General features: G+C 36.9%; 1 protein-coding gene across 2 annotated transcripts in view; it reads left to right on the forward strand.

Annotated features, from left to right (window-relative positions):
• RASA3 (RAS p21 protein activator 3) overlaps positions 1-24,834 on the forward strand; it is a 120,775-nt gene that overhangs the window by 56,947 nt on the left and 38,994 nt on the right. For both annotated transcript variants that reach the window (XM_026707461.2, XM_087938544.1), the window contains one exon: positions 9,751-9,827. In XM_026707461.2, the coding sequence (XP_026563246.1) occupies positions 9,751-9,827 (77 nt within the window). The remainder of the gene's footprint in view (positions 1-9,750; positions 9,828-24,834) is intronic.

Genomic DNA, 24,834 nt, shown 5'->3' on the forward strand with positions numbered 1-24,834 from the left:
TAGAATTTAAATCAGAATATCCTTGGAACAATTTTATTTAAATCGCTTTATAAAATGCGAATGTTCTGATACATCACAATAGCCCCATCAGCTATTATTTTTGCAGCATATGTGGTAATAGCTATTAATATGTGTTAAATTGGACTTGTACTTTGCTAATATAACAGCAGGAGCTGAAAGCAAACACAATGTTCATAGTATTTTTTTCCTGTGAGACATGAGAAACCTCCTTTGCCTTGTGAAGTGAGTCAATATTTATATGGCCTTTATGTGTTGCCAATACTCACTATATTGTTGATATACAAGCAGATGAGGGACTTGCTTTCTTGGAGACTGCTGATTATTTACAGCATGACTCCTATTTTTGCAGCACATTACCAAAAAAAGTACTTATTTAGGACATGGATTTTAAATGCTAATTATAAATGCTAGAGTATTTTTATGCCGTTTATCACTTCCTCTATTTTTGCTTTGTAAAAGTCAGCCTCTTTATGTTTGGAGCTTGATTATAAATATTTACTTCAAGTGGTTTGCATTATGTTATATTCTTGTATTTTATGGTTTTATCTCTGTGTTGTGAATTGAAAGGACAATTTTGACCCTGTGCAGTGTAAAAATGTTAATAAATACATAAACTATGTATTTATCATTTAGGTATATTTAGTCTGAAAAGTTATAGATTGCCCTATTGGTAGCTTTTAAATCATTTAAAATATCTCTAAAATGTTTTATCTAAAAGCAGTGGTTTAAACAAAGTAATGTGCAATTTGCAATAATTTATAGAGAGTGCAGTCTAAAATAGCTAAAAGGAATTTGAAGTCTCCATTGCATTCTGTCACAGTTAGCTTTATAATATTAAAAGATCTGAAAGAATAACAATGTCTTTAGTGTTGAAAACATGATAAATTACCTCCCAATTTACTGTCAGTGAGGAAGCTATTTCAGAGCTGGGAATAGGATTGGTGAGACTACCATTAAATTATTCAAAGTGAGGTTGTTCTTACTCATTGATAAAAATGTCTTTGTTACTTGACTGACCTTAAAAAAAATCAAGCATGGACCTAGTTATTACTTGGATGGAAACCATTAGAATCTCTGGATCTATATTTTGGAGTAGGAAATAAAGAAAAATATCTTGAAAGAGGGCAGTACCAATCATTTCCATAGTGTTGATAAGAAAACTGTATGTATGTATCCATATGGTCACCGTTGAACTAGATTTAATGGATGCTTTACGTGTTATACTGTTGGCACTTCTGAGATGAATAAGAAAGATTTTGATTAATATTAAATAGTTTACAATGACAATTCTTCCACTCAACTGTAAAATTATTACTTGTCTGCAAATGTTCTATTCTTTTGATAGCCATTCTTATTAAATGGACTCTCAGTTCAGTTTAGAGCTCATTCTAAATTGATGCAAATCTTAACCAGATATTGGAAGACCTGAGAGATGGGAGACATTTCAAGAAAATGCCAAGTTTTTTAGCAGGTTAGAGCACAATGTCAAACTCAATCACGTCACATGACATATTGTGATGTATCACGACATTTTTTGCCTTTGTTGAAGCCAAGGTGGGCATGGCCTGCACGTAACGCATCTGCCTTGTGAGCTGCCTTTTTGACAGCCCTGGAGTAGAATATAACCAAATGAAAACCTCTATGCTTCTTCCTCTACTATGGGATATTCATCATATATATATAGGATTCATAAAATATTAAGTATGCATTATCTGTATAATACTGAAGTCATAATATATAAATAGAATTTTAAAAAATGAATTAATGATATGATGAAGTCTAGATTGATTTATTGATAAAATGAAAAATGCAGATTCCAAAGACTTGAATCTTGAAAAATGTAGGTCAGGGGTGTCAAAGTCAAGGCCCACGGGCTGGATGTGGGCCATAAGGTGCTTGGATCTAGCCTGTGGGGCCACCCTAGAAACAGTGAAGGATCGGCCAGCGGTGCCTTTGCCAGCGAAAATGGAGCTCAGGAGATCCGCACGTAGCCCTACCAGGCTCTGTTTTTGCTGGCAGAGGCACCGTGGGCTGGTCCTTTGCTGTTTCCAGGGCAGCTACTAGCAAAAGTGGCATTTGATCACACGTGTGATGTTGAACTGGCCACGCCCCCCCAGCCATGCCTCCCTGGCTCCCCAAGGTCAAACACAACCCTAATGTGGCCCTCAATGAAATCGAGTTGAACACCCCTGCTTCTTCTTTCCCACAAAATGAAATTGCCTGCTGTGGATAGTTCATAACAGCCACCTGCATATTTAATTACTGGCAGGGAGGATGTGGGTAGAGCACAAAATAGACTTTTCACTGATAAAAACAATGGGTTAAACTGAATGTTATTGTATACAATTCCAGTGCTCACATTTTATTAGGTGAGATGTTGCAGGCACATATGGGGCATTGCCCTCCTGATCAGCTGTTCCTGGAGACTCAACATATGTGGATTCCAAAATATGTCTGTCCTTCTAGTCTTCATCCTTTTTGTCTCCAGGCCTAAATGTTGAGGTTAATTCCAGAATTAGTGTAGATCCATGAACTAAAATGTGGAAGAGAACATGCTTCTCAGTGTTTGGAAGAGAATTTTTAAACGTCTTTTTTGGAATTGGTCACAATCTGGCCACAATAATCTGTAACCTGGCATGGAGTAGGATTATGAAATCACTGCATACACTTTTATAACATCTGGGCACCTCTGGAATCAGATCTGTTTATACAAATGGTACAACCCATACTCTCAAACCCTAGGATTTAATTTGATTTCAAGAATATTCTCCAAGGAATGAATAATCTTAAAATAATTTACTTTCCATTGTCAGAATTGTAAGGTAACTTGATGTTTTCATAGAAATACAGTAATCAAGGAGAAAATTATAATTTCCAATGAACCCACTTCCATTTTTTTTAACTATTGGATTAGGTTTTAGGTTTTTTTAACTATTGGATTCTTTTAGACCATGCCCCCAAAATGCTCTGCAGTTTTAGAAGTTGGATATCAACTGGGCGCTATCATGTTTGGATTATGTTTTATATTTCTGATTAGATAATATATATTCTCATTTTTGTGGTAAGAGTAGAGCATAAGATAGCCCATTGTCATGGGATGGGTTTCAGATCACAGAAGTTTAATTTAGGAGTTTATAAATGGTTAACAAATAGCATGGCTATAATTCAGTAGCTGCTTTAACAATGCTTGCTCAGCTGATTTGCATGTATCGAGTAGCAAGCAGCAGAATTAATCATTTACAGAGTTCAGAAAGGGTGCTGCTGAAGTGTAACCCACACAGACCATGTGAAAGTGAAAAAACACTATTTCCATGCAAGCCTCTCCCCACCCAGGAAACAAAAGGGTGTGACCATTTCCTCTAATAAACAATAGGTTTTTTTAATAGCTCTTGTTTTCTCTATTCCCCAAGAAATAAAAATTTTACTGCATGCCCGTTCAACTGTAAGAAATGTTACATTATAAACAAGTTGTGCTCAGGAACCCTTCAACCTTTGCAGTGTTCAGACCTACTAACTGAAATTAATTAGAATGCTCTGCTCCTGTTTTTGAACCTACTCTGTTTGGGTTGCCAGTTCAGACCTTAAGTTCAATATGTTAATGTATTCCTATGGACTTACAGTGGATTCAATCCAATCCAAGCAACTGTGGAGAAATGTATATTAGTAGCCAATCATGTGATGAGAGTGAGGAAGTCTGAAAATATTTTCGATGTTCAGTAAAGTTCCAGAAATGTATTTTGACAGAACTTACAACACAAATGCATGCAGCTTCATTTGAATGCATTGGAATAGTTTGCTTTGCAAATCAGTATTGGAGTCTTCACATTCATTCTAGGGTGAGAATGTGCACATTTATTAGTATTTTTCCGGTGTGAGATGGGCATAAAGCAGCCAGTCACCCACTTTAATTGCTTATATGGCCTTCGAATGAAACTGTGCATTGCAAATTGAATAAATGACTAGTAAATTAAATCTATTTAAATTTACAAGAGAGGAGCGAGGCAGTGAGGTATGTCAGTGGTAGGTTACTAATTTAATTGGTGCCTTATTTTAATAAATAGATCAGAAAATTAAAGGCAGGGAAGCAAGATTAGCATCACAATGCAAAGTGTACATACACCCAGGGGTGAGATTCTACCAGTTCACGCCTATTCGCTAGAACCTGTTGTTAACATTCTAAGCAGTTCGGAGAACCAGTTGTTAGAAGAAATTACTGGCCTAATCCTGTAAGGAAGGCAGGAAGGAAACATTCTAGTGTTGCTTACAGAAACTGCCTCTCCGTTAACCCTTATTACATTCTTGGCAGGACTAGACTTCCTGTCTCAGGAACGTCTCTGGGTTTTTTTTCCCTTCCTTTGCTGGTACTTTGCTTGTGTGGAGTGACCATTCAAAGTTACAATGGCTTTGAAAAAAGTGACTTATGACCATTTTTCACACTTACAACTGTTGCAGCATCCCCACAGTCATGAAAGGCCAGGCGAGGAGATGCGTGCCTCAATGTGAGTGATATTGAGTTGGCCACACCCAGCCAATAACATGACTACTAAGCCATGCCCACCAACTAAGCCACACCCACAGAACCGGTTGTTAAAAAATTTGAATCCCACCCCTACATATACCCTTTCTTCCCCTGCCCCATAAAAGAAGCACCAAACTTAAAAGTTTGGAGGGAAAAGAAATGTATTGCAGAAATAAACTGCCTTGTATATTCAGACTTATTATATTCTTCCAGAATGAGAAATCTTGAGAATGTTTTTGCTGCTGATTTATGGCAGCAATTACACTCTAGTTCAAAATTAGGGTATTGGAGCAAGACAAGGGAGATCCATGGAAGCTTTCTGGGTAACCATAGGCCAACACTCTTTCAGCTGTATAAGTGTCACAGTATTATGGGGATGGGAATGTTGCTTGAGCTCCTTAAAAAAATGCAGGCTATACTAGCAAGTAGATAAGCAAGTTAAGTCAAAAGTTGGCATCTTTTTTTAAAATCCAAGGAATACATTCTCTTTGCGATCATTTAATTAACCATGTAATCACTAAATTTCCCTCGTCTCATTCATTTCCCCTTGCTGTGTTGTCTCAATGAAATCAAAACTAAAATTTCCGGCCTCCAGCACAGTTTATCTGACCTCGTAATGTTGTTCCTTTTACTTTCAATCTTTTTTTTCCCTCCAGTTCATTTGATTTTTTTTTTTTTTTTGGCAGACAGCACAGAACATGTGCTTGCAAGAACCTCACATTGTCATGGTCATGACTCACTAGTCTGGTTTCAGGCCTCCAAGCTACAATAAAACATCGCCTTAAGCAAGATTTGACACCGTGGTTTTAACAGTAATTCAAAGAAGCCCAGCCAGTTAACCTCCACTGTCAGCTGCCTTGTTGGCAGCCAATTGCTCCAAAAGATCAACAGATAGGTCAAATTTAGGGGCAGAATATACTGGTTTACTAAAACCATAATGTTGTTTTGCAAAGGACAAGTAAGTTCAGTCAATAAACCATTTTGAAATAATTATTGATTGACGGCTTTTGCAGCATTGGCTTAATGTGTCATCATCATCATTCATCATAACTTGGACGCTTCCTGACTTTCAACATCTCTGGCTGTTCCCAATAATCAAATAAATTGCAATAAAATCAGAAAAACAAAAAAGAATGATAAACATTAATTGTTTGTGGCTTGAGTTTATGTCCTTGTTTCTAAGTGACCCAATGTAATGGTGAATTCACTGACTTTAAAAAAAAAAAAACAGGCCGTACAAGGCTGCTTAGTAGGCCATGTACAATCTGTGCCTGATCCATAGAGGATCCATGGACTTCAGTCGCTACAATATAAAAAGATGTTGAGACTCTTAAAGTGCAGAGAAGAGCAATAAAGATTATTAGGGGACCTACAAAGAATGGTTGCAGGAATTAGGTATGTCTAGTTTAATGAAAAGAAGGACTAGGGATGACATGATAGCAGTGTTAGATATCTCTGGGGTTGCTACAAAGAAGAGGTGGTCAACCAATTCTCCAAAGCACCTGAAGGCAGAACAAGAGGCAATGGATAGAAACTAATCAAGAAGAGAGCCATCTTAGCGCTAAGGAGAAATTTCCTAACACTTAGAACAATTAATCAGTGGAACAACCTGCCTTCAGAAGTTGCAGGTGCTCCAACACTGGAGGTTTTTAAGAAGAGATTGGACAGCAATTTGTCTGAAATGGTATATGGTTTTCTGCTTGGGCAAGGGATTTGGTTAGATGACCTCCAAGGTCTCTACCAACTCTGTTATTCTGTTACTTTGTTTCCTTCAGAGTTTGCACAAGTCAGGTGTACCACATATCTGATCAGAGAATGTAGAATAGACTTGTACATTTTAGGGCTCCTGGGCCACATCTGCCCCTTTGGCTGTTCCTGTCCAGTGTGTGTAGGGTCACTTGGAAATTAGAAATCAAATGCAAATAAGCACACCACAAGAGGCAGGAGAAGAAGCTGAGTCAGGTCCAGTTCTGCACAGTTGTCATGCGCTCCTTCAGTTGGCAAGAAGGTGTTTTTCTGCACCCGTGCAGCACTTGTCTCTTGCCTAGAGGAAGTGGTGGTGGTTTTTGCATGAGTGGACCGAGGCTGAGCCACCTACTGCTGCCTCAATGAAGTGCTTTCTTGCAGGCAAGTGGGTGTACTGCAGCCTGGAGCTATTGGTGTGGCCTTCAACAACAGTCCTAGCTTCTTATGTGGTCTTTTGGGGAAATTAACTGCCAACATTGAAATAGAAAGTTGAATGTAGACATTAACCCTAATCTAATTAAAAAAGAGAAAGACCTAAGTCTGATAATTTGGAGGCAAGTCAAAGTTTGTTATGAAGCTAAGTTCAGATGTTTACTATTTATCCTTCTTGTCTTAATGTGCTGATAAAAGTCCATAAAATAGAGCCAATTTTGGCAATGGCACCCCTCAGAACTGCAGAAGCACCTCAAGAAAATGATTTTTAACTAAAGGTGAACCTTTGACTGTTTTAGGGTTGGCCATGTCCAGAGCATTACAAACTACAATTGTTCTAGAAGCTTGATTCTCAGAACACCACAAAACCCAGTTTACGTGACATGTTCTGGAATTAAAATGGAACTCTGAAGTATTTCACCCTGCAATAACAATGTACACAATGAAAAGCAAGACTCCAATTGTATTTCCTGTTCTACTTTCATTCTGGAAATGGTCACATGGGAAAATGGCATGTTTTTCGAACAGGTTATCTCTACAATGTCCATCTCAGATGGTTATAACACAGATTACTTTAAAGAAGTGTAATGATGTTTTCGACCCCTTGGAATGCCTTAGTAATTGTTTGCAATTGTCATCTCCACATGGGAGAGAAGCACAACTGAAATTATGTCAAACTTTAATCCTCTCTCCAAATATTATTCTTGCATTATTCTTGTATGACAGGTGTACACAGGGAAGAAGGAAAGGGAATAGTTGTATAGGTTGTTCCTCAAAGTTATAGCATTCCCATCATCATGTGATCAAAATTTGGGCTCTTGGCAGGCCACCCACATCTACAGTTTCAGCCGACCCATATCTACAACTTGAATTTAATCCATCTGTCCATCTCTAAGCAGTGCAATCATGAAATGCTTGTCTAAAGACCACTTTGCTTAATGATGGAAATTCTGATCCCAATTAGAGTCATAAATGAGGACTACCTGCAAACAATCTTCACAAAAATACTCTGGTGAAAAGTGTTGCCCTTTTACCCCCATAGAGACTGACTAGAGATGAGAAAGCATTGCATTTATCTTTCCATCTTCCTTGTAATTACATCTATTTATACAAGGGATGTCCAGAGGAGGCTGTCAAACTCAAGATGGCAGCTGTGGGGCACCTAAAAACTTGATAGAAGTTCAATTGTCCTATTGCAGATGGTATTTTTACTTTTTTGTCAATCCTTCAGACATCTCTGCAGGAGAAAAGTTTATGCTTAACAGATAACAACCAACAAATACAGAGTTTTCTTATTCCTGACGTTCTGCATTTCTTCATCTTTCCAAGTTACTGGAAAAACAATTGATGATGGAGATGGAGAGGTTGCAGCATGATGGACATCAGAGTTTCCTAAATGTGGGACTTGGCATCTAGTTGTTATTTTGGTGGGAAATACATATTTTTTCTAATTAGCAATATCTTATTTATATTATTTTATTATTAACAACATTTATATGACTCAACTCACAATGATTCCATGCAGTTCACAAGACTATAATCCCATTAGAAAATCCAATAAACCTCCCACTCCCTTTTCACATATGTCTGGGCCTGTGTTTATTATTTTGAGAAATTTTAATTTTTTTTTTTAAAGACTACCTGTTTTGAAAAAATAAGTAAAGTCACACTTGATTCAAACTTGAGTCCCAGTGACAAGATGGTTGTATCCATGTTGCATTCCAAATTGTTGATTACTCTCTGCTTCCAAAATATCTGTTTTTCAATTCAGGTGTCTTGGGATTTCCTAGTACACTAATTTCTGACTGACCTCCTAATTATGTTTGACCCAGTTTAGCTTTTTAAAGATCAGCCAAGGGTGCTACTGGCTGCTTGTGGCTTTTTTAACAAAAAAAAGAGTGCATTTAAAATCTACTAAAACTGAAATCTGTTTGGCCCAGTTGTTTAAAATCTTGAACGCAGCCCTATTTATAATTGTTATATCTGAGTAATAATAGTACTTCCCTATTCTTGTTTTGAAAAGGAAGGTGTTTTGAAAAAAGTGCTGATGACTGTCAGTAGGCTTTTGAAAATTAATTTCTATGGCTAGTTTCATAGTTTCTCTCTAGTACTTGACATTTTCATGCTGCAGTATACTCCTGTCAGGTCTCACAAAGGATTTTGCTAAATAAACAGTAAACTCATATATGAGATACTGTTTCATCACATACAGGGATGGAAGTTGTGAAATAAATTCTTTTATAGTTAGCCAAATAGACTTTTTTCCAGACCGAAAAACAGAGAAAATATGCTATTCATTTCTCTGAGATAATCTACCTTTAGGAACTGCTCTCACAATGTACACTATGTACTTAATGCTTGGGGAAAATTTCCAAGAAGTTTTCATCAGAGAAAATAGATAAAACTCCCCAATTTGTCTGTAGATGATAATGTTCTTGGATGGAGAATTTTTAGTCATACAGATTAGGCTCTAGTCTAGGTTGTGCAGAGAAGTAATGTTACATTGCATAAGAGACTCTGTGGGAATTTGCTGGGAAGAAGAAGCAAGTATATCCTGTAGTTGTTTTCCATTCTTGGAAATATAAAATCCAATTTTTAAAAATCTATTCTTTGTGCTCTGTTTCTGGATTTTTAATTTTTTGCTTGAGATAATAATTGGCTCAGTAGGGATGGTGGATTTTTCCTGATCATCAACACAAGTGTCATTTATACTTAATCTTTTACAGGCAATTTAGAGGCATATGTTTAATTATTTATAATTAATTTACAGCATTTAATTCTTATATTTAATTTACAGCAATTTAGAGGCAGATAAAAATCACATTTTTATTTAAGCTATTGAACTATGATAGCATGATTATTTGTCTTGAAACTATATCTGTTGTTGATTTCCCTGCTTCCATTATTTATTTGATAGGCTGATTGATTTACAAGATTTCATCTTATCCATCAATAACCTCAATATTTTTGTATTTTTTTACCAATCATATTTGTATACATATAGTCTTATTTTTTGCAATTCTACATTTCAGGGAAAGGTCCATCTAGAAATGAGGCTAAGTGAAGTCATAACAGATACTGGTGTGATTTGCCATAAACTTGCTACACGGTAAGTATCCCTGATGTTTGATAATATTTACCAACACTGTTGTTTCAATAACCGTGAATATGTATCCTAATATATATCAAAGATAAACAGGAATACACCTTTCAAATAGCTTGGCAAAAGTACAAACAGTTTCAAGGCTCAAGCAGAATTGTCAACAAGCTTTTTCATGAATATGAAAAACCATCTTTTTGGATGGTTCAAAAACTATTAGTCTGATGGAGTGAGTAGAAAATATCCAAGAGTAGCCAGAAATAATTTTTTTGGACCTCAGACACTCTTTAGGGATACATAAACCTTGCAAATCACTTTACATATATTATAGGGATGTATCTTTTCAGTTTGTAACATTTTTTTAAAAGTAAACTTAACAGTGGATGAAGCCTAAATTTTACAAACTGCAGCAGAATGACATCCTTTAATTGGCATGTTAACCAGCATATAATCTGTTCTATACAGGGGTGGGATCCTACCGGCATAACAACTGGTTCGATGAGCATGTGCTCTGCACGAGTGCGCAGTACTTGTAAATCAACTTCTCCTGCAAGCAATAACCTGCTGATGCACGGCACTCAACTGTGCCGCGCAAAGCAACTAAGGTTGCTTTAGCAGGGAATGAAGGACATCCTAGAGCCCAGGCGGGCAGGTGGGCCCAACCAAAGAAAAGAAGATCTTTGGAGTGAATCGGTTCGGTGTCAGCTGCTCTTCGGAGCTACTGGTTCTATAGAACCAGGCTGAACCGGTAGAATCCCACCCCTGATTCTATAGTATTAACAGCAAAGTGGTATTACATAGCATAATAATTGTTATATGTTACCAACTTAGATTTTTGCATCATTAGGAAACATATAAAGGAAGATTTTTTTTTACCACAGCCTTTTTTTAGGGCTGTTGGGGAATCTATTTGGGTAGTGAAGGAAGGCAGAACTAAGAGAGGATAAAAGTACTTTTGTTTCCTTTCTCTGTACTCTTTTTAAAAAACACTTTCCTTATTCTGAAAACTGAATTTGAACAATATGGATTTGAAGTGTAATCACCAACTATCTAAGTGACAAAATGGCTGTAATTCTTTAATGGAAGTTCAAAAAAGCAAACTCATTGCTTAGTTTAGGTAAAGGCATTGTTTATCCAATAAGTGATCAACAAGTCTAATAATTAACAACTTTTAACTCAAATAGCTTTTCTTATTTTAGCAAGGATAAATCTGTGAATGATCTTTCCTTTTTTTCTGGGTTTGGAATTTTTTTTTAAGCTGTTAATGTTATTCATGTTTTTGAATGCTAGACACCAAACTGTACAGTCAATAGAAGATGGGATGTTTTTTTAAAAAGGCACATGAGTTTGGAATAAGAATGTTCTTTTTTCTATTTTTTAAGCATAGGTTAGAAATTAAACTTATACAAGATCTCTGATAATGTTATTTTTATTAGAGATATCTACATTGTATAAACATTCTGAATTTCCCAGGAACATCAGAAGATAAATATCTTTCCTAGAAACTCATAACTTGACTCTCTTCGGAAAATCAGGAAATGCTGATGGGGAAATAAACCACACTCACAGTTTTTCTTACATGAGCTAAACCTTCTGTTACTATTCTGTTAAGTAAAAGGCATAGATTGTAGCAGTTTTGGTGATGTCAGTAGTAATTCTGATAAGAATTACATTTCTCAATCATGCTATAAAATCTGCTCAGAAGAGGTATGGCACAGTTTGTTCTAAAGTATGATCAGAATTGCAGTGGAGTGTTTCCCCTCATTATGATTTAAGAACTACAGAGTGTTCTGTTAAGTGTTGCTCTGCCTTAAGATAATCCAAGGAAACGTTAATTGTATCTGAGAGTTGCCTTGTACAATCTACTGTTCTCCAAGCTGAGGTGAAAATAATTGTCTTCATTGTTGGATCAGATGCCAAAAATGGCCTTTGGAGTCTGGAGGGCTGGTATCGGCAAAGTTGGATTTATTGGAGTATATTGTGTAAGGTAGTTTATATTCTGTGCCATTGTATAATTTCATTATCAATATCTTTGTTTTATTCTTATATCTCCAAATTAATCTCATCAAGTCTAGTAAGAAAAATCCTCTTCAGGTAGACCCACTGGATGCCTAGAAGAGCCTCTTTTTTCCCTCTCTTCATAAAAGTACAGGAGATGTCACTTAATCCTGACATTCATGAAATCTAAGTTGTTAAGATGACATTTTATAAAGATACCAACTAATAGAAACCACAGTTGCTGTTGAGCCCCCCCCTTCCTTTTTCTCCTCCTTTTGCCATTTTTGTATTTGTGCACTTTTTAAAATTATAAATGAAATGGCTCAGTATCTAGAATGGATGTGAAAATCTAGTTCAAATAACAGACAGAAAGAAAAGCCCAGGAAACAAACCCAGTAGGGCAGTTTGGAAGCCTAGAAGTATAATGTGTAAAGTGTAAAGCTTTACTTAAACTGGGCACACATGTAAAATAAACCATAGGCAGCATGTTGAATTGCCACACAATGGTTGATTTCTAGAGTCTTTTATTTTCATCAACATAGATATTTTGATACAGGCCTCAACCACTGCTGAGAACAAATATGGCTTCATTTTCTGTCCAAAAATGTATCAGTTTGAGAGGGGAGCAAATGCCTCGCTAGTTGTTGAGATATCTATGTCTCTATCTCTATATGGTACTTTTCCAGGTCTGTTTTGCATTTGGACTAAATTGTTTTTGGCCAGTATGGATGTAATATTTTCAGTCCCCTAACTTAATGTACAAGGTAAAGAAATGCTGTGTGCATTCATATTTTTTTCTTTCCAGTGGGCGCAGGTTCCTCCAACTAGCATTGATCGTTATGCAAACCCCAGCATGGTTAAGATTTCCACACACTGCCTTGGTACTAGTTCAGTCATAAAGACATACCTCTGTACTCATCTCATTATCTGGATGCAACAAGTGTGTCAATTTTTCCAGCTCAATTGTGATAGGAACCTGTCCATCCTGGCTTCTGGACTGAAGCTAGTTGCTTCCCATAGAAGATGATCATTCCTGATCTTTGAAGCCCAACATAGTAGTATTAAGGTTGTGGTGTGATAAATAAATTTCCTATCCTCCCTAAATAGTAACCATTTGCACTGAAGTAACAAACCTATGAAGAAAACTATTGTCTCAGTACTGAAGCATTGGTTTACACATCTTTTTAGGGGCGAGGAGATATAATTGATATAATGGTGATATAGAAATAATTAAATGTTCTTTGGGTTTCCCACTGTTTCTTGCATTTTTCCTGTTTCTCCTTCCCATTCTTATAGTACATTATGTTAATGCATTTAAGTCCAACATGTATGTTCCTTAGATAATTGATAGTAGATGTGCAGTAGTTCTTTACTTGTACTTGTAAGTTGGGTTTGTGGTTTGTGCTATATATACTTGAAAGATGGGTTTGTGATGGATTTGTCTACATATGCATGTGAACATTCCTCCATTCATTCATCTCATCAGATTAAATATTTCTTAGAAATGTCTTCATAAGTATAGAAGTTCATGAGGAAAAGAGAGAAAATAACTTAAGAATTTTATTCTGCAAAATAATGGCAGTTCAGCAATGCTGCAATAGGATATCCTGTTTTTCTGCACATGTACATTCAGAAAAGGCCAAGGATATGTATCAGTAAGATGAATTTCTAACCTGTACATCAAGTTATTCTCCTATATCCCAGCCCTAGGAAAAACAGAGAGGAACATGGTTTGGAATCTACTAGCCAACACCCAGAAATTTAGATTCCTGAAACTCACCATATAACTGTATAATGGAGAGTCAATACAACACAACAGAATAGAAACAATAAATAAATAATACAATAACTTTGGTGTCTTGGATATGGGAAAGTTTAATAAATAATAAATTCCATATTAAGTCAATGAAGTTAAATCTCTACATATAAAAAGGAGGTTTTTTTTTAGGAAATTAGGGATGTAGGAAAAATAAGACAACATTTACAGAATTAGAATTTATAATAAAATCAATGTAATTAACCTAGCTAGTTATTAATACAGTTAATATTCTTAAGATTCAGCATATATTCATAATTCATTACAAAAATGCAATTGAAGCATAACTGAAAGTTAGCCTGCTTGGGGAGACTATTGCTTTGCCAAATAAAAAAAAATCTACCTAGGATGTCTTTAGTCTATCAAGCAAATCAGAAATTATTTGGAGGACAAATTCATCTTCCTAATGACTGTTAGTGATAAATGTAAAATGTACAATTTAAATGTACAGTTTAATATTCACCTGTGGTATAGTATAAATAGGATTATCGGAAAGAGATTTTTCTGTTAAAGAAAAGCTAGACTATCTATTCATGACATTCAGTATTGGGCAAGTTAACAGATGCATTTGTGGCTCAATTATGCCTTACCAAAACCTAGGTATGTGTTCTATTCCCTGGGACATTGCTGGAGAATCTGTGTCCTTTTCCACAAAAAATATGGAATTAAGTTAGAATAATGGTAGCAATCCATATTAAGCAGTTTCTTGCACTCCCAAAATATAACTGCTATAAGCAATTGAATTCTTGCACATTTGCTGCTACCTTTTTAGGATGCAGTGTTATGTAGAGATGGATATAAGCAATTTTCACAAAACCTTAGCATAAATGGATCATTAGCACTGAATAATTTCAGGGACAAAAACATATTTTATTCAGTATTAAAATGAAATCAGTTGAAACAAAATACTGAGTTTCATCTTGTATGTCTATATATTCTTCCTATCTCTGCCTCAAAATACCATACATTTTTGCCTAAATAACTTGTTGCTTGAACAAGCTAACAGTGCCAGAGGTTCCCATGCATTTATCACTTTAACAGTGATTATGAAACAGCGCATTAGTGGAGATTGAAGATTTATCTAAAAATCCAGATACAGTATGTCTGTCTACGTTTTATTGGAAAGGAAATATGGCTTCCAAATGGAAATCGTTATGAAGGACAAAGAAACAAACTGGAAGCAATAGAAAATGAACGCACTCCAAAATGAACACTGTTGTATAAGGCAGTACAGTGGAAAAGGCGAAAAATGAATATTGTGGGTTTTTTTCTTTCTTTCTTTGTTATTTATCCCACTTTACTATTTTTTATAAATAACCTAAAGTGGTAAACACAGATAATACTCCCCTCCTTCTCTATTTCCCCTCAACAACAAACCTGTGAGATGAGGTGGGGTGAGCAAGAGCGACTGGCTTGTCTATTAAATCCTCACTTCCTCACTTAGAAGATTCCACTTTATTCTGATGTACTAGTTTTATCTCTCTAGGCTTCCCTTCTCTGTTTATGTCTTATCTCTGGCCCCAAACTACTGCTAGTACGCTTATCATGTAATGTTCATGTTTGTCCTGTGCTTACGACTTGATATTTTTTTTTAAAAAAATCCCTTTTCAACTTTACAAACCTACATACATTTTGGGGAAATGTGGGGTCTTAGGTGTTCTCTGAGCTTGGATGCTTTCTTGCAGACGTTTCATTAACAAACTAGGTAACTCATTCATGTACTCTGGTTGCACAAACACATTCCTCATTGCAACAATGCAATGCAGTGACTGCTGAAGGTCCAGGAACACTCCCAAATTGCAATCCCGATTTTTCCAGCCAAGCACACTTCTGCCTAGAACAAATTTCGTCCCAGGCTCTAGCTTTTACCGTACCAACAACACTCTGCTTTGTCTACATTTTACTTCAGCTTCTTAGTCCTCATCTAGCCCTTAACTGAGATTAGGCAATATTGAAGAGTAATGCTTGCTGCCTTGGAGTTAGAAAGTACAGGTTGTCCTCAACAGTTCATTTAGTGAGCCAAGTTACAATGGCACTGAAAAAAATGACATATGACTATTTTTCACACATATGACCATTGCAACATCCCCATTGTCAAGTGATTTGCATTTTGATGCTTGACAACTGACTAACATGTATGACAGTTTGCAGTGTCCCAGAGTCTTGCTTTTTTTTTCTTTTTCAACCTTCTGACAAGCCAGGTCAGTGGGGAAACCAGATTCACTTTAACAACCCTGTTACTAATTTAACAACTGAGGTGATTCACTTAACAAATGTAGCAAGAAAAGTCATAAAATTGGGCAAAACTCATTCAAAAAATTTCTCGCTTAGTCACAGAAATTTTGGACTCAATTGTGATTGTATATTGACGCCTATCTTACTGATGGCTGAAAAGTCTTCATAGCCTTCTACGGTGTTTCCACATAGTTTTAAAAATTATTATATTTTTATTATATTGTTCAGAAATATACAAAATAAATAACATTATTTCAGTAAAGGAGGATTTTTACAGTTTTGGCTAAAGATAATTAACACTCTGATGTTTGGATAACTTAAGACTATTAAAGATAAAAATATAGAACTATTATATCATTATTAATTATTATTTATATTGCCAATGTTAAGGAGCATAAAATTATTTAGCTTGTTTATTCAGATTTGAATATAACATTAAAAAGCCCTGCAGATTATATCAAAATATTTGTGATGACAATATAGGATTCTATCTTAAGCGGATTATTTAGTATTAAGGTCTCTTCTATATTATTATTTAATATTATTTGTTCATGTTGCAAAAAAGGATGAATTTGTAAATTTGACAATGAAAAATAATTAAAAAATGAGTCAAATGAAAGAAAAAGAAAAAAAGGCTACTCAGTTTCTTCCTTTCCCTGTTTGTGCTTTTGCTAATTTACAAGATTTATAAACAGTTGGGGCCCCCAGGAAGCAAGACTGCAAATGTTTATGTTTGCTATGATGTACTGTATATATGGGAACCATTTTTGCTTAAATTTGATTAAACTTCTGTTGTGAATATATATTATTAATTTTACCATTGCTGTATATTCTCCAAGTTTAAGTTCCCAATCAGATGCTGTTAGAATTCTATCCTTCTTCCAGAGTGAGGCAAAATTTATTTTCTCTGCTATGATTAGGTATTGCATTAAATTATGACGGAGAACTTAAAAGTACATTTTATATTTTATAAGTCAAATAAAAAATTAAGGTTAGTCTTTCCTCAAATATACTATTATGCTAGTAAAAAGATACATTAAATACAGATAATGGCAATGCTATCAGATTTGCATAGAGAAATCAGGATTAGAGAGGCCATTGAGTCCAGGTCTTTGTCAGGACTGAATTACAGATTAAAACAACCCTGACAGATGGTCTGTTTCGCTTCTACTTGAATACATTCAGTAAAGGGGAACCTGCCACTCTTCCAGATAATTGATTCCACTACCAAACTATTTTTATGTTAGGGAATTCTTTTTGACCTTCACTTCCTGTAATTTAAATCCATTATTTCATGTCTTGCAGTCTTGAGCAATGCAAAACAAGACTTAACTTTCTATGTGGTATCTTTCTGGTAATATGAAAGTGCTGACAAAGCCCTCTTTTAGCTTTCCCATGATTTGGAAAGAGCTATTCTGTTGCCTAAAACAAAACTTTTCTTTTTTACAACTATTGCTAACTCGCATATCTAGTAACCATTCAATAAATTTTCTTCACAAGTATTATTGATGATCCAAGTATCTCCTATTCTAAAGGTGTACGTTTATTGTTTGTTTCTTAAGTGAGGAACTTTGCACTTGTCTTTGATAAATTTTATTCTCTTTGAACCAGTTTCTCTTAACTTTTTAATATATACATTTTATTTTTCCTTCCCGAGGTATTGGCTGTCAAATTTGATGCAAATTTTATAATTATTACTTCCACCAAAATGCCAGTCCTTGACTTTTCTACAAGCTTATAGTTTCCAGGTTGCTCTAAAATAGGAACTTGTTACAAATATAGCAGATTTCAATTGCAAACTCCTGTTCTTTTATTTTACAGCAGAAATATTGTGTTTCATATTCTCTTCTCAAGCTCCCAGAATAGCCAGATATCTTGAGTTCACTTGAAGGAAAAATTATTAGAAACTCCATTGTTTATGTGCTGGTCTTTGCTTTCCCTGTTCATTTGCTCAGTGAGTGCATTCTCTGGAATTTGGCTACCTTAAATTCCTCACATAATTTCTGTTAAGAGATTGCCTTATTATCCTTCATAGATCTAGCGATATAATCCCGCAGATCATATAGCTTCTCTATTGTGTTCCTCTTTTCCTTGTCTCTTTCCTCTTCATACATTTAGTAAGTTTCCCTAAGGTTGATCTATAATACCACTGTATGTTTAAAATTATATAGTTGCCTTAATTGGATTAGGAAAGTAGACCCTAATAATTCCTTCTTTTTAATATTCAATGAACTCTTATATCTTACTATTTTTAGTTTACTTTATTGATTAGCCTATGAACCATATCAAAGTGCAAAGTTCCAAACACAAATTATTACTAAAATCTGATAAAAACAATTTAAAATGAAATTGGAATAAAATACATTTTAAAATGAATCTTACTATTCTTGAAAACTAAACAAATACAGATGTTGAAGATGTATTGTTTTTCATAAAATGACACTAAAGTCAAATTGTTTAATTTTTTTATAACATTATTTTGTCCCCTTTGTATTTCTTTATTGTTAACTGTACAATAAAAATTCAAGTGTTTTACATCTCCCTCTGTTTCCTGTATTTTAATAGGTTACTATCTTAATTTAATGAGAAATCTTTAACCTAACTTGTGGAATTAGTATTTTCATTCGTTAACATTTTATATCTCACGTTCACTTTGTAGACTTACACAATTACCTTGTTTTCAAGGCTGGTTGACTAAAGCTGCTGTGTAGCCTTTTTTTGCCCTTTCATTCTAAATATTTGGAAACATCACTTTCTTGTTCATGAATTATTAACTTGTGCAAAAAGAGTTTTAAGTATGACATGAGATTTTACATATAAACAGAAATGCCGGATCTTCAGTTGCTTTTTAAAAAGCATAAAAGTCATTATTTTGACATCTCTTTATACATTACCATTCATTAAAATTCTGGTCATGTTTTCTCTGGAGAAAATGGAATCTGGGTTTTTATAGTAACAAATATGAATGGAAGGATTTTCTGAATGGTCTTTTTTTTTTAAAGAAAAGAAAAGAAAAGCTTGGAGCACTTTCACAATCGACTCATAAAACAATTCAGCTGCTTAATGAATTGACTCTCTGTCTTAAGACAGCATTATAACTGACAGGTTTTTCCCCTCTGCTTCCTCTACTAAGTATCCCAGCTGGTGTTTTACAAACTCAAAGCATCATTCTGAGAGACCGCTTCATGATTTATAACACAAGATTGGTTCCTGTGAAGCCATTAGGGATGAATTGCTTCTTGTCAGTGATTATTTGAAAGGCATTCCTGTATCTGTCTCAAAGCATATGTGAAGGAACACTTGTCCAGCAAATGCAAATTTCAGGGACACAATTTCTTCATGTTTTTCAAGCATAATGAAAATGTCCTTCAAATATTGCTACAGATAATCAAATAGCTACAATAGAGGTTTATTATTTCCTGAATGGGGAAAAGGCATAAATTATGGCTTGTAAGCTAAGATCCGATGATTCTCAGATCATAGTTTTCATTTATATAAACAATCAACTACCACTCATCTTCAAGATCCCTAGCATAAGACAATTACAGGTAGTCCTCAAGTTATGAACATTCACTTAGCAAATGTTCAAAGTTATGACATCTCCACCAAAAGTGCTTACGTCCCAAAGTTATTATGCTGCAACATTACAGTGATCGTTTGCACTTACGAACTAACCACAGAGACACTGCAACATGCTATTTTGGTGCCACACTTGAGAGTCCCAAACTGCCCATGCTCGCCTCATATGCAGCCGTGGGTGCCAGAGCCATTGCCCAGCCAGGTGGAAAAGTGTCAGGCTGGCCTCTCCTCTTCCCTGATTGAAAAAATGTTCAATCAGATCTTCCAAATTTGCGAGACCTTTTTTTTTTTGTGAGAAGTTGGAAAGTCTGATTGAACTTTTTATTTAGTCCCACAAATATTTTTTGTTTTTGTTTCTCTGCATGTTTCTTCCATTTGCAAGACAGCTTTTCCATTCCTCCAGCAAAAGAAGAGTGTCTTAAGCTGCAGGGAAAAATGTGATGGGAGCTGGAAAGCAAGTTTGTTTAGGAGCTAGCTTCTGCAGACTTTCAGAAAGCCAAGGTTTATCTTGTGGGAAAACTTTTTAATCTATTCCAAAGTCGGGTCAGAGCTGCTTGGGCTAATATAATTTGTCATGGGCTCTAACGCTGTTTCCCAGAGAAAAGCTCCGCCCCCTGATTAAAATGCCTGGTATGAGTTCTTTGATTTGTTGCTGTAGGATTAATCAATTAATTGTTCCAATGAGCCAGTGAGGCTTCCAGGCATAACAATGTTTTTTTCAGGAACTGGACCCCCTGCTTGATTGTCAGGAGGGATAGCTCCATTTTTAAAGTGGCATAGTGAAGAGTAGTGGTCAGGCAAAGGAAGGTGTTCCCTGTTCCATTCTTGCTTGGAGGAGAACCAGGATTACCTGGTATTTGCTTACCTAACAGTCACAAGGCAATGAAGCGCAAATAATAGCTTCATCCAATAGCTTTTAGGTCAGCTTTTCTTCTCCCCGGGCTGCCTCTGGTTCCAGGTTAAATGGGGAGGCTAGGAATGGGATTCCAGACAAGCAGAGTAATACTAACAAGGAGTGGGCTAGTTCTACCAACCTGTGCTATGCAAAGCTGCAAAGGTATTGCTGTGCTCTGCACCTGTGCAAAATCTCAGTTTAGGAGATCTTTCAGCAAGGCTGTGGAGACATGAGGCAGAAGTGGGCCAGCCAAGCTTTATTCCTTCCAATCTAGAACTAGATGGGGGTAGCCAGCTTCCTCTGGGTGGTTTATTCCCACTCAGGTCCAAATAGGAGCAAATGCTACAAAGCGAGGGGAGCTGGGAGGTGGCGTGCCAAGTTCTCCAGCTCCATGATGATGGAGAAACACAACAGAGCTGGAAAGCAGGTTTGTTTAGGAGCCCCTCTTTCAATTTAGCAAAGGAATGCTTTTGGACAGCAAAGGGATCTGGGTGATGGTGTGCCAAGCTCTCCAGCTCCACAGCGGCAGAGAAACATGACCAAGCTGAAGAGTAGGATTGTTTAGGAGCCCCTCTTACAATTTGGAGGAATGCTTTTGGCAAGTGAGCGGAGAAGGTGATGGCGTTCTATGTTCTCCAGCTCCTCAATGGCACAATTTGTGAAATCCGGGTGGGTTCAGCACTCCTGCAAGTGGCTGGGCAGGGCCGTGCTTGGCAGAGAAGGGGAGAGACTGGCTCAGTGTTTCTCCATCTGGTTGGATAAGGATTCTGGCACCCAAGGCTGCATAAGAGGTGAGCTTGGAAAGAGCAGGGCTCTCAAATGTGGTACCAAAGATAAATTAGCAATCGATTATGAGGTAGGGAGGAAAGGCCCAAGCAGCTTGACACCCAAATGGGTGGAAAGAGGAGAATGGGATCTCTGGGTGGGGGGAGGCCTTTGATGGCTGGACACAGTGGTCTTGTCCCTGCACTAGGCCCCATGGCCCTGAGAAATCTCATGTGCACTTAACAACCCATGCATTTGATTAGCAAATGCGTGGACAAAAGCAGGGAGTGATCACGTTCAAGTTATGTGATTCACGCCTATGAATCCTCAGATTACAAATGTAATTGGCAGGCTCCATTACATTCGTAACTCAAGGACTACTTATAATTTGTGAAAAGGGCAGAAAGAAATTGCTATGGGTTTGAACTATTGTGGATATAAGAGCCACTTGCACCTTGATACTGGCAGTGGACAGTTACCTGTTTTGTTTAGTTTCATGCTTGTTGGCAATGAAGATTCTTAACTAACCAAACTGTGACTAGGAGACTTTTGGAAGTCCTAGCCTAGAAAATTAATTGAGCTATGTAAAGTCTGGATGCCTGTGTTTAATTGCTGAGTTGGTCAGGAGAGCTGGAGAAATTGGATGAAAGAGAGAGAACTAGACTTTCTTGATTCACAAGAAATTTGAGAATATTGTTTTCCAAACTGGTACTTTCAGAGGAGGGGGGAAAGATGAGAATAAAACAAGCATTACTACAGAACTTTCTTCCCCTCTCCAGGTAGCATCTGTTTGGGACAGCCTATGGTGATTTCTGTCAGAGCTAAAATTCTTGTGAAGCAATACTTCCTTTTCCTACAGCTGTTCAGTTTCTATTAGTCAAATACTACCTTCATGATCTCAGTTGACTAATGCCAAAGCCAGGCATTAAATCAGCTTCCTCCAGTTTGTTATTCTCACATTTTGCTTCCCTTGGCATGAAGACTAGCTGTTTTCAAGGGACATATCCTCATGGTGTCAGCTTAGAACCAACCTTTATTGTTCTAGTTTGGAAATTATATTTTGTTCTTCTCCCAGCAGAAAATTTGTCAAATTGCCTACAATCTACACTGCTCAAAAAAATAAATAAAGGGAACACTTAAACAACACAATGTAACTCCAAGTCAATCACACTTCTGTGAAATCAAACCATCCACTTAGGTAGCAACACTGATTGACAATAAATTTCACATGCTGTTGTACAACTGGAATAGACAACAGGTGGAAAGCAAAGGCAGTTAGCAAGACATCCCCAATAAAGGAGTAGTTCTGCAGGTGGTGAGCACAGACCACTTCTCAGTTCCTATGCTTTCTGGCTGGTGGTTTGGTCACTTTTGAATGCTGGCGGTGCTAGTGGTAGCATGAGATGGAATCTACAACCCACACAAGTGGCTCAGGTAGTGCAGCTCATCCAGGATAGCACATCAATGCAAGCTGTGGTAAGAAAGTTTGCTGTGTCTGTCAGCATAGTGTCCAGAGCATGGAGGCACTACCAGGAGACAGGCCAATACATCAGGAAACGTGGAGGAGGCCGTAGGAGTGCAACAACCCAGCATCAGGACCGCTACCTCTGCCTTTGTGCAAGGAGGGACAGGAGGAGCACTGCCAGAGCCCTGCAAAATGACCTCCAGCAGGCCACAAACGTGCATGTAGCTGCTCAAACGGTCAGAAACAGACTCCATGAGGGTGGTATGAGGGCCCAACACCATGCAGGACTTTTGGCATTAGCCAGAGAACGCCAAGATTGGCAAATTCGCCACTGGCACCCTGTGCTCTTTACAGATGAAAGCAGGTTCACACTGAGCACATGTGACAGACGTGATAGGGTCTGGAGATGTCGTGGAGAACGTTCTGCTGCCTGCAACATCCTCCAGCATGACCGTTTTGGCAGTGGGTCAGTAATGGTGTGGGGTAGCATTTCTTTAGGGGACCGCACAGCCCTCCCATTTGCTCGCCAGAGGTAGCCTGACTGCCATTAGGTACCAAGATGAGATCCTCAGACCCCTTGTGAGACCGTATGCTGGTGCGGTTGGCCCTGGACAACTAGTCTTTTTCTAGAGAATGGACAACTAGTCTTTTTCTTTTTACATTGCAGTCCAGGAGATTGATAGCTCTGTTACCCAGGAGTCCTGCTATTTGGGAGATCACAAAAAAGAGAAAGCATGCGAGACATACTAACACAAGAGAGGGTGGGGGAGAGAAATTGAAAAGCAGACTTTTTGCCTCACAAAAAAACATTTTCCTCATTTTCTTGGGCGAAATTTTGTTCAGGAGTACACTTGCAGTTTAATTGGCAGTATTGTCAGAGAAATTGAAGGTTGATATACCTGTCAAACAATCCCCTTTCCTCCCCAAAATTAGTGCTTCAACTCCCAATTCCACTCAGTGATATATACAATGGAGAGGTTGGTGTTTGCTTTCTTACTCATCTATAACACTGGTTGAAAGAATGACTGGAAGTCCACCATTGCTGATCTAAAACTACTCAACATTATATGAGCTTAGCAGCATCACTACGCCACATTAAAGGCAATCTGTGAGGGTAGTAAAATTGATAATAATATACTTTCCTCCTGAATGAAGGACAGAAATAGAACATTAGAACATGGCTTTGAGAATGATCTCAACTGCCATCAACCTTAGCAGCATCTGGGTTAGGAGATAGTAGTTGTAACTTAACAGAGTTTAGTCAAGAAAGACCACCAAATTCTACTTATTTATTTGCAAATAAACTTGCAAATAAAATAAGAACCTGATGGTTCTGCAACAGATTTTGGGTTAATAGAAAATGAGTCTGATTAGGAAGCAGAATTGGTTTCTTGGATGGAATTCTTTTTGCTAATGTGAGGAAACATTAGAGATGTGCTGAAGAGCCTATTATACAGTGGCAAAATAGTCTCTGGAGAGACCATTATTTGATTCCTCAGATTCCTGTAATCTGTTGATTTCATTCTGCCTTGATGTAGCGCCCATGAGACACATGAGTCATCTTCTGTTTCCCTACCAGCAAGGATGCAACAGCTGTGTTGCTACTTCACATGTAGGTGAGATGGGAGCAGAGTGCTGTTGCAAAGAAAATTCCACACCATGAATAGGACAGAATGATACCCACGCTCTCTCTTCTGTTCCTCCCTCCCTTACTTCCTCTTAATAGTTTTTCTTAAATGCCACTCTATTCAGAGAGTGTGAGCCTGGAATGCAGTGAGTCAGGAAGTGCATCAGAACAAGTAAAACATTTAAGAAAGAAATCCATACTATAGTTGTCTGAATGTATTGTATTTTAAACCTTTGGCAGAATATAAGATCCCATTTGCAGCTTTAAAGTTCCTCTAATGAGAGGAAGAAATGACGAAATGAATTTAATCAGATTTTCATGTTAGTTACATTTCAGAGATTAGTAAAAATGAAAACAGAAATTAGAAGGGGGAAAAACAAACCTTTTCTTAATTAAATACCAGGGCCTCATAATTGTTAGGCAAGAATGAGCTCATAACTTGTCTTTCTTGAGCTCAAAGCCAATAGATTGTTGTCCCCTTTTAAGGGGCATAGAGTTGACATTAATTACATGATCATTTATAGATTTCCACATGAATGAATAATTGTATGACTGTGCAGAGTGATTCTTTTTGGCTTTCTATCCAGATGCATGTTGAATTTGGTTCTCTGTTCTCCTGACATTTGACTGAAGACT

Source organism: Pseudonaja textilis, chromosome 8, assembly GCF_049901715.1.
Source record: "Pseudonaja textilis isolate UNSWEBS1 chromosome 8, rPseTex1.2, whole genome shotgun sequence".
NCBI classification, from domain to species: Eukaryota; Metazoa; Chordata; class Lepidosauria; order Squamata; family Elapidae; genus Pseudonaja; species Pseudonaja textilis.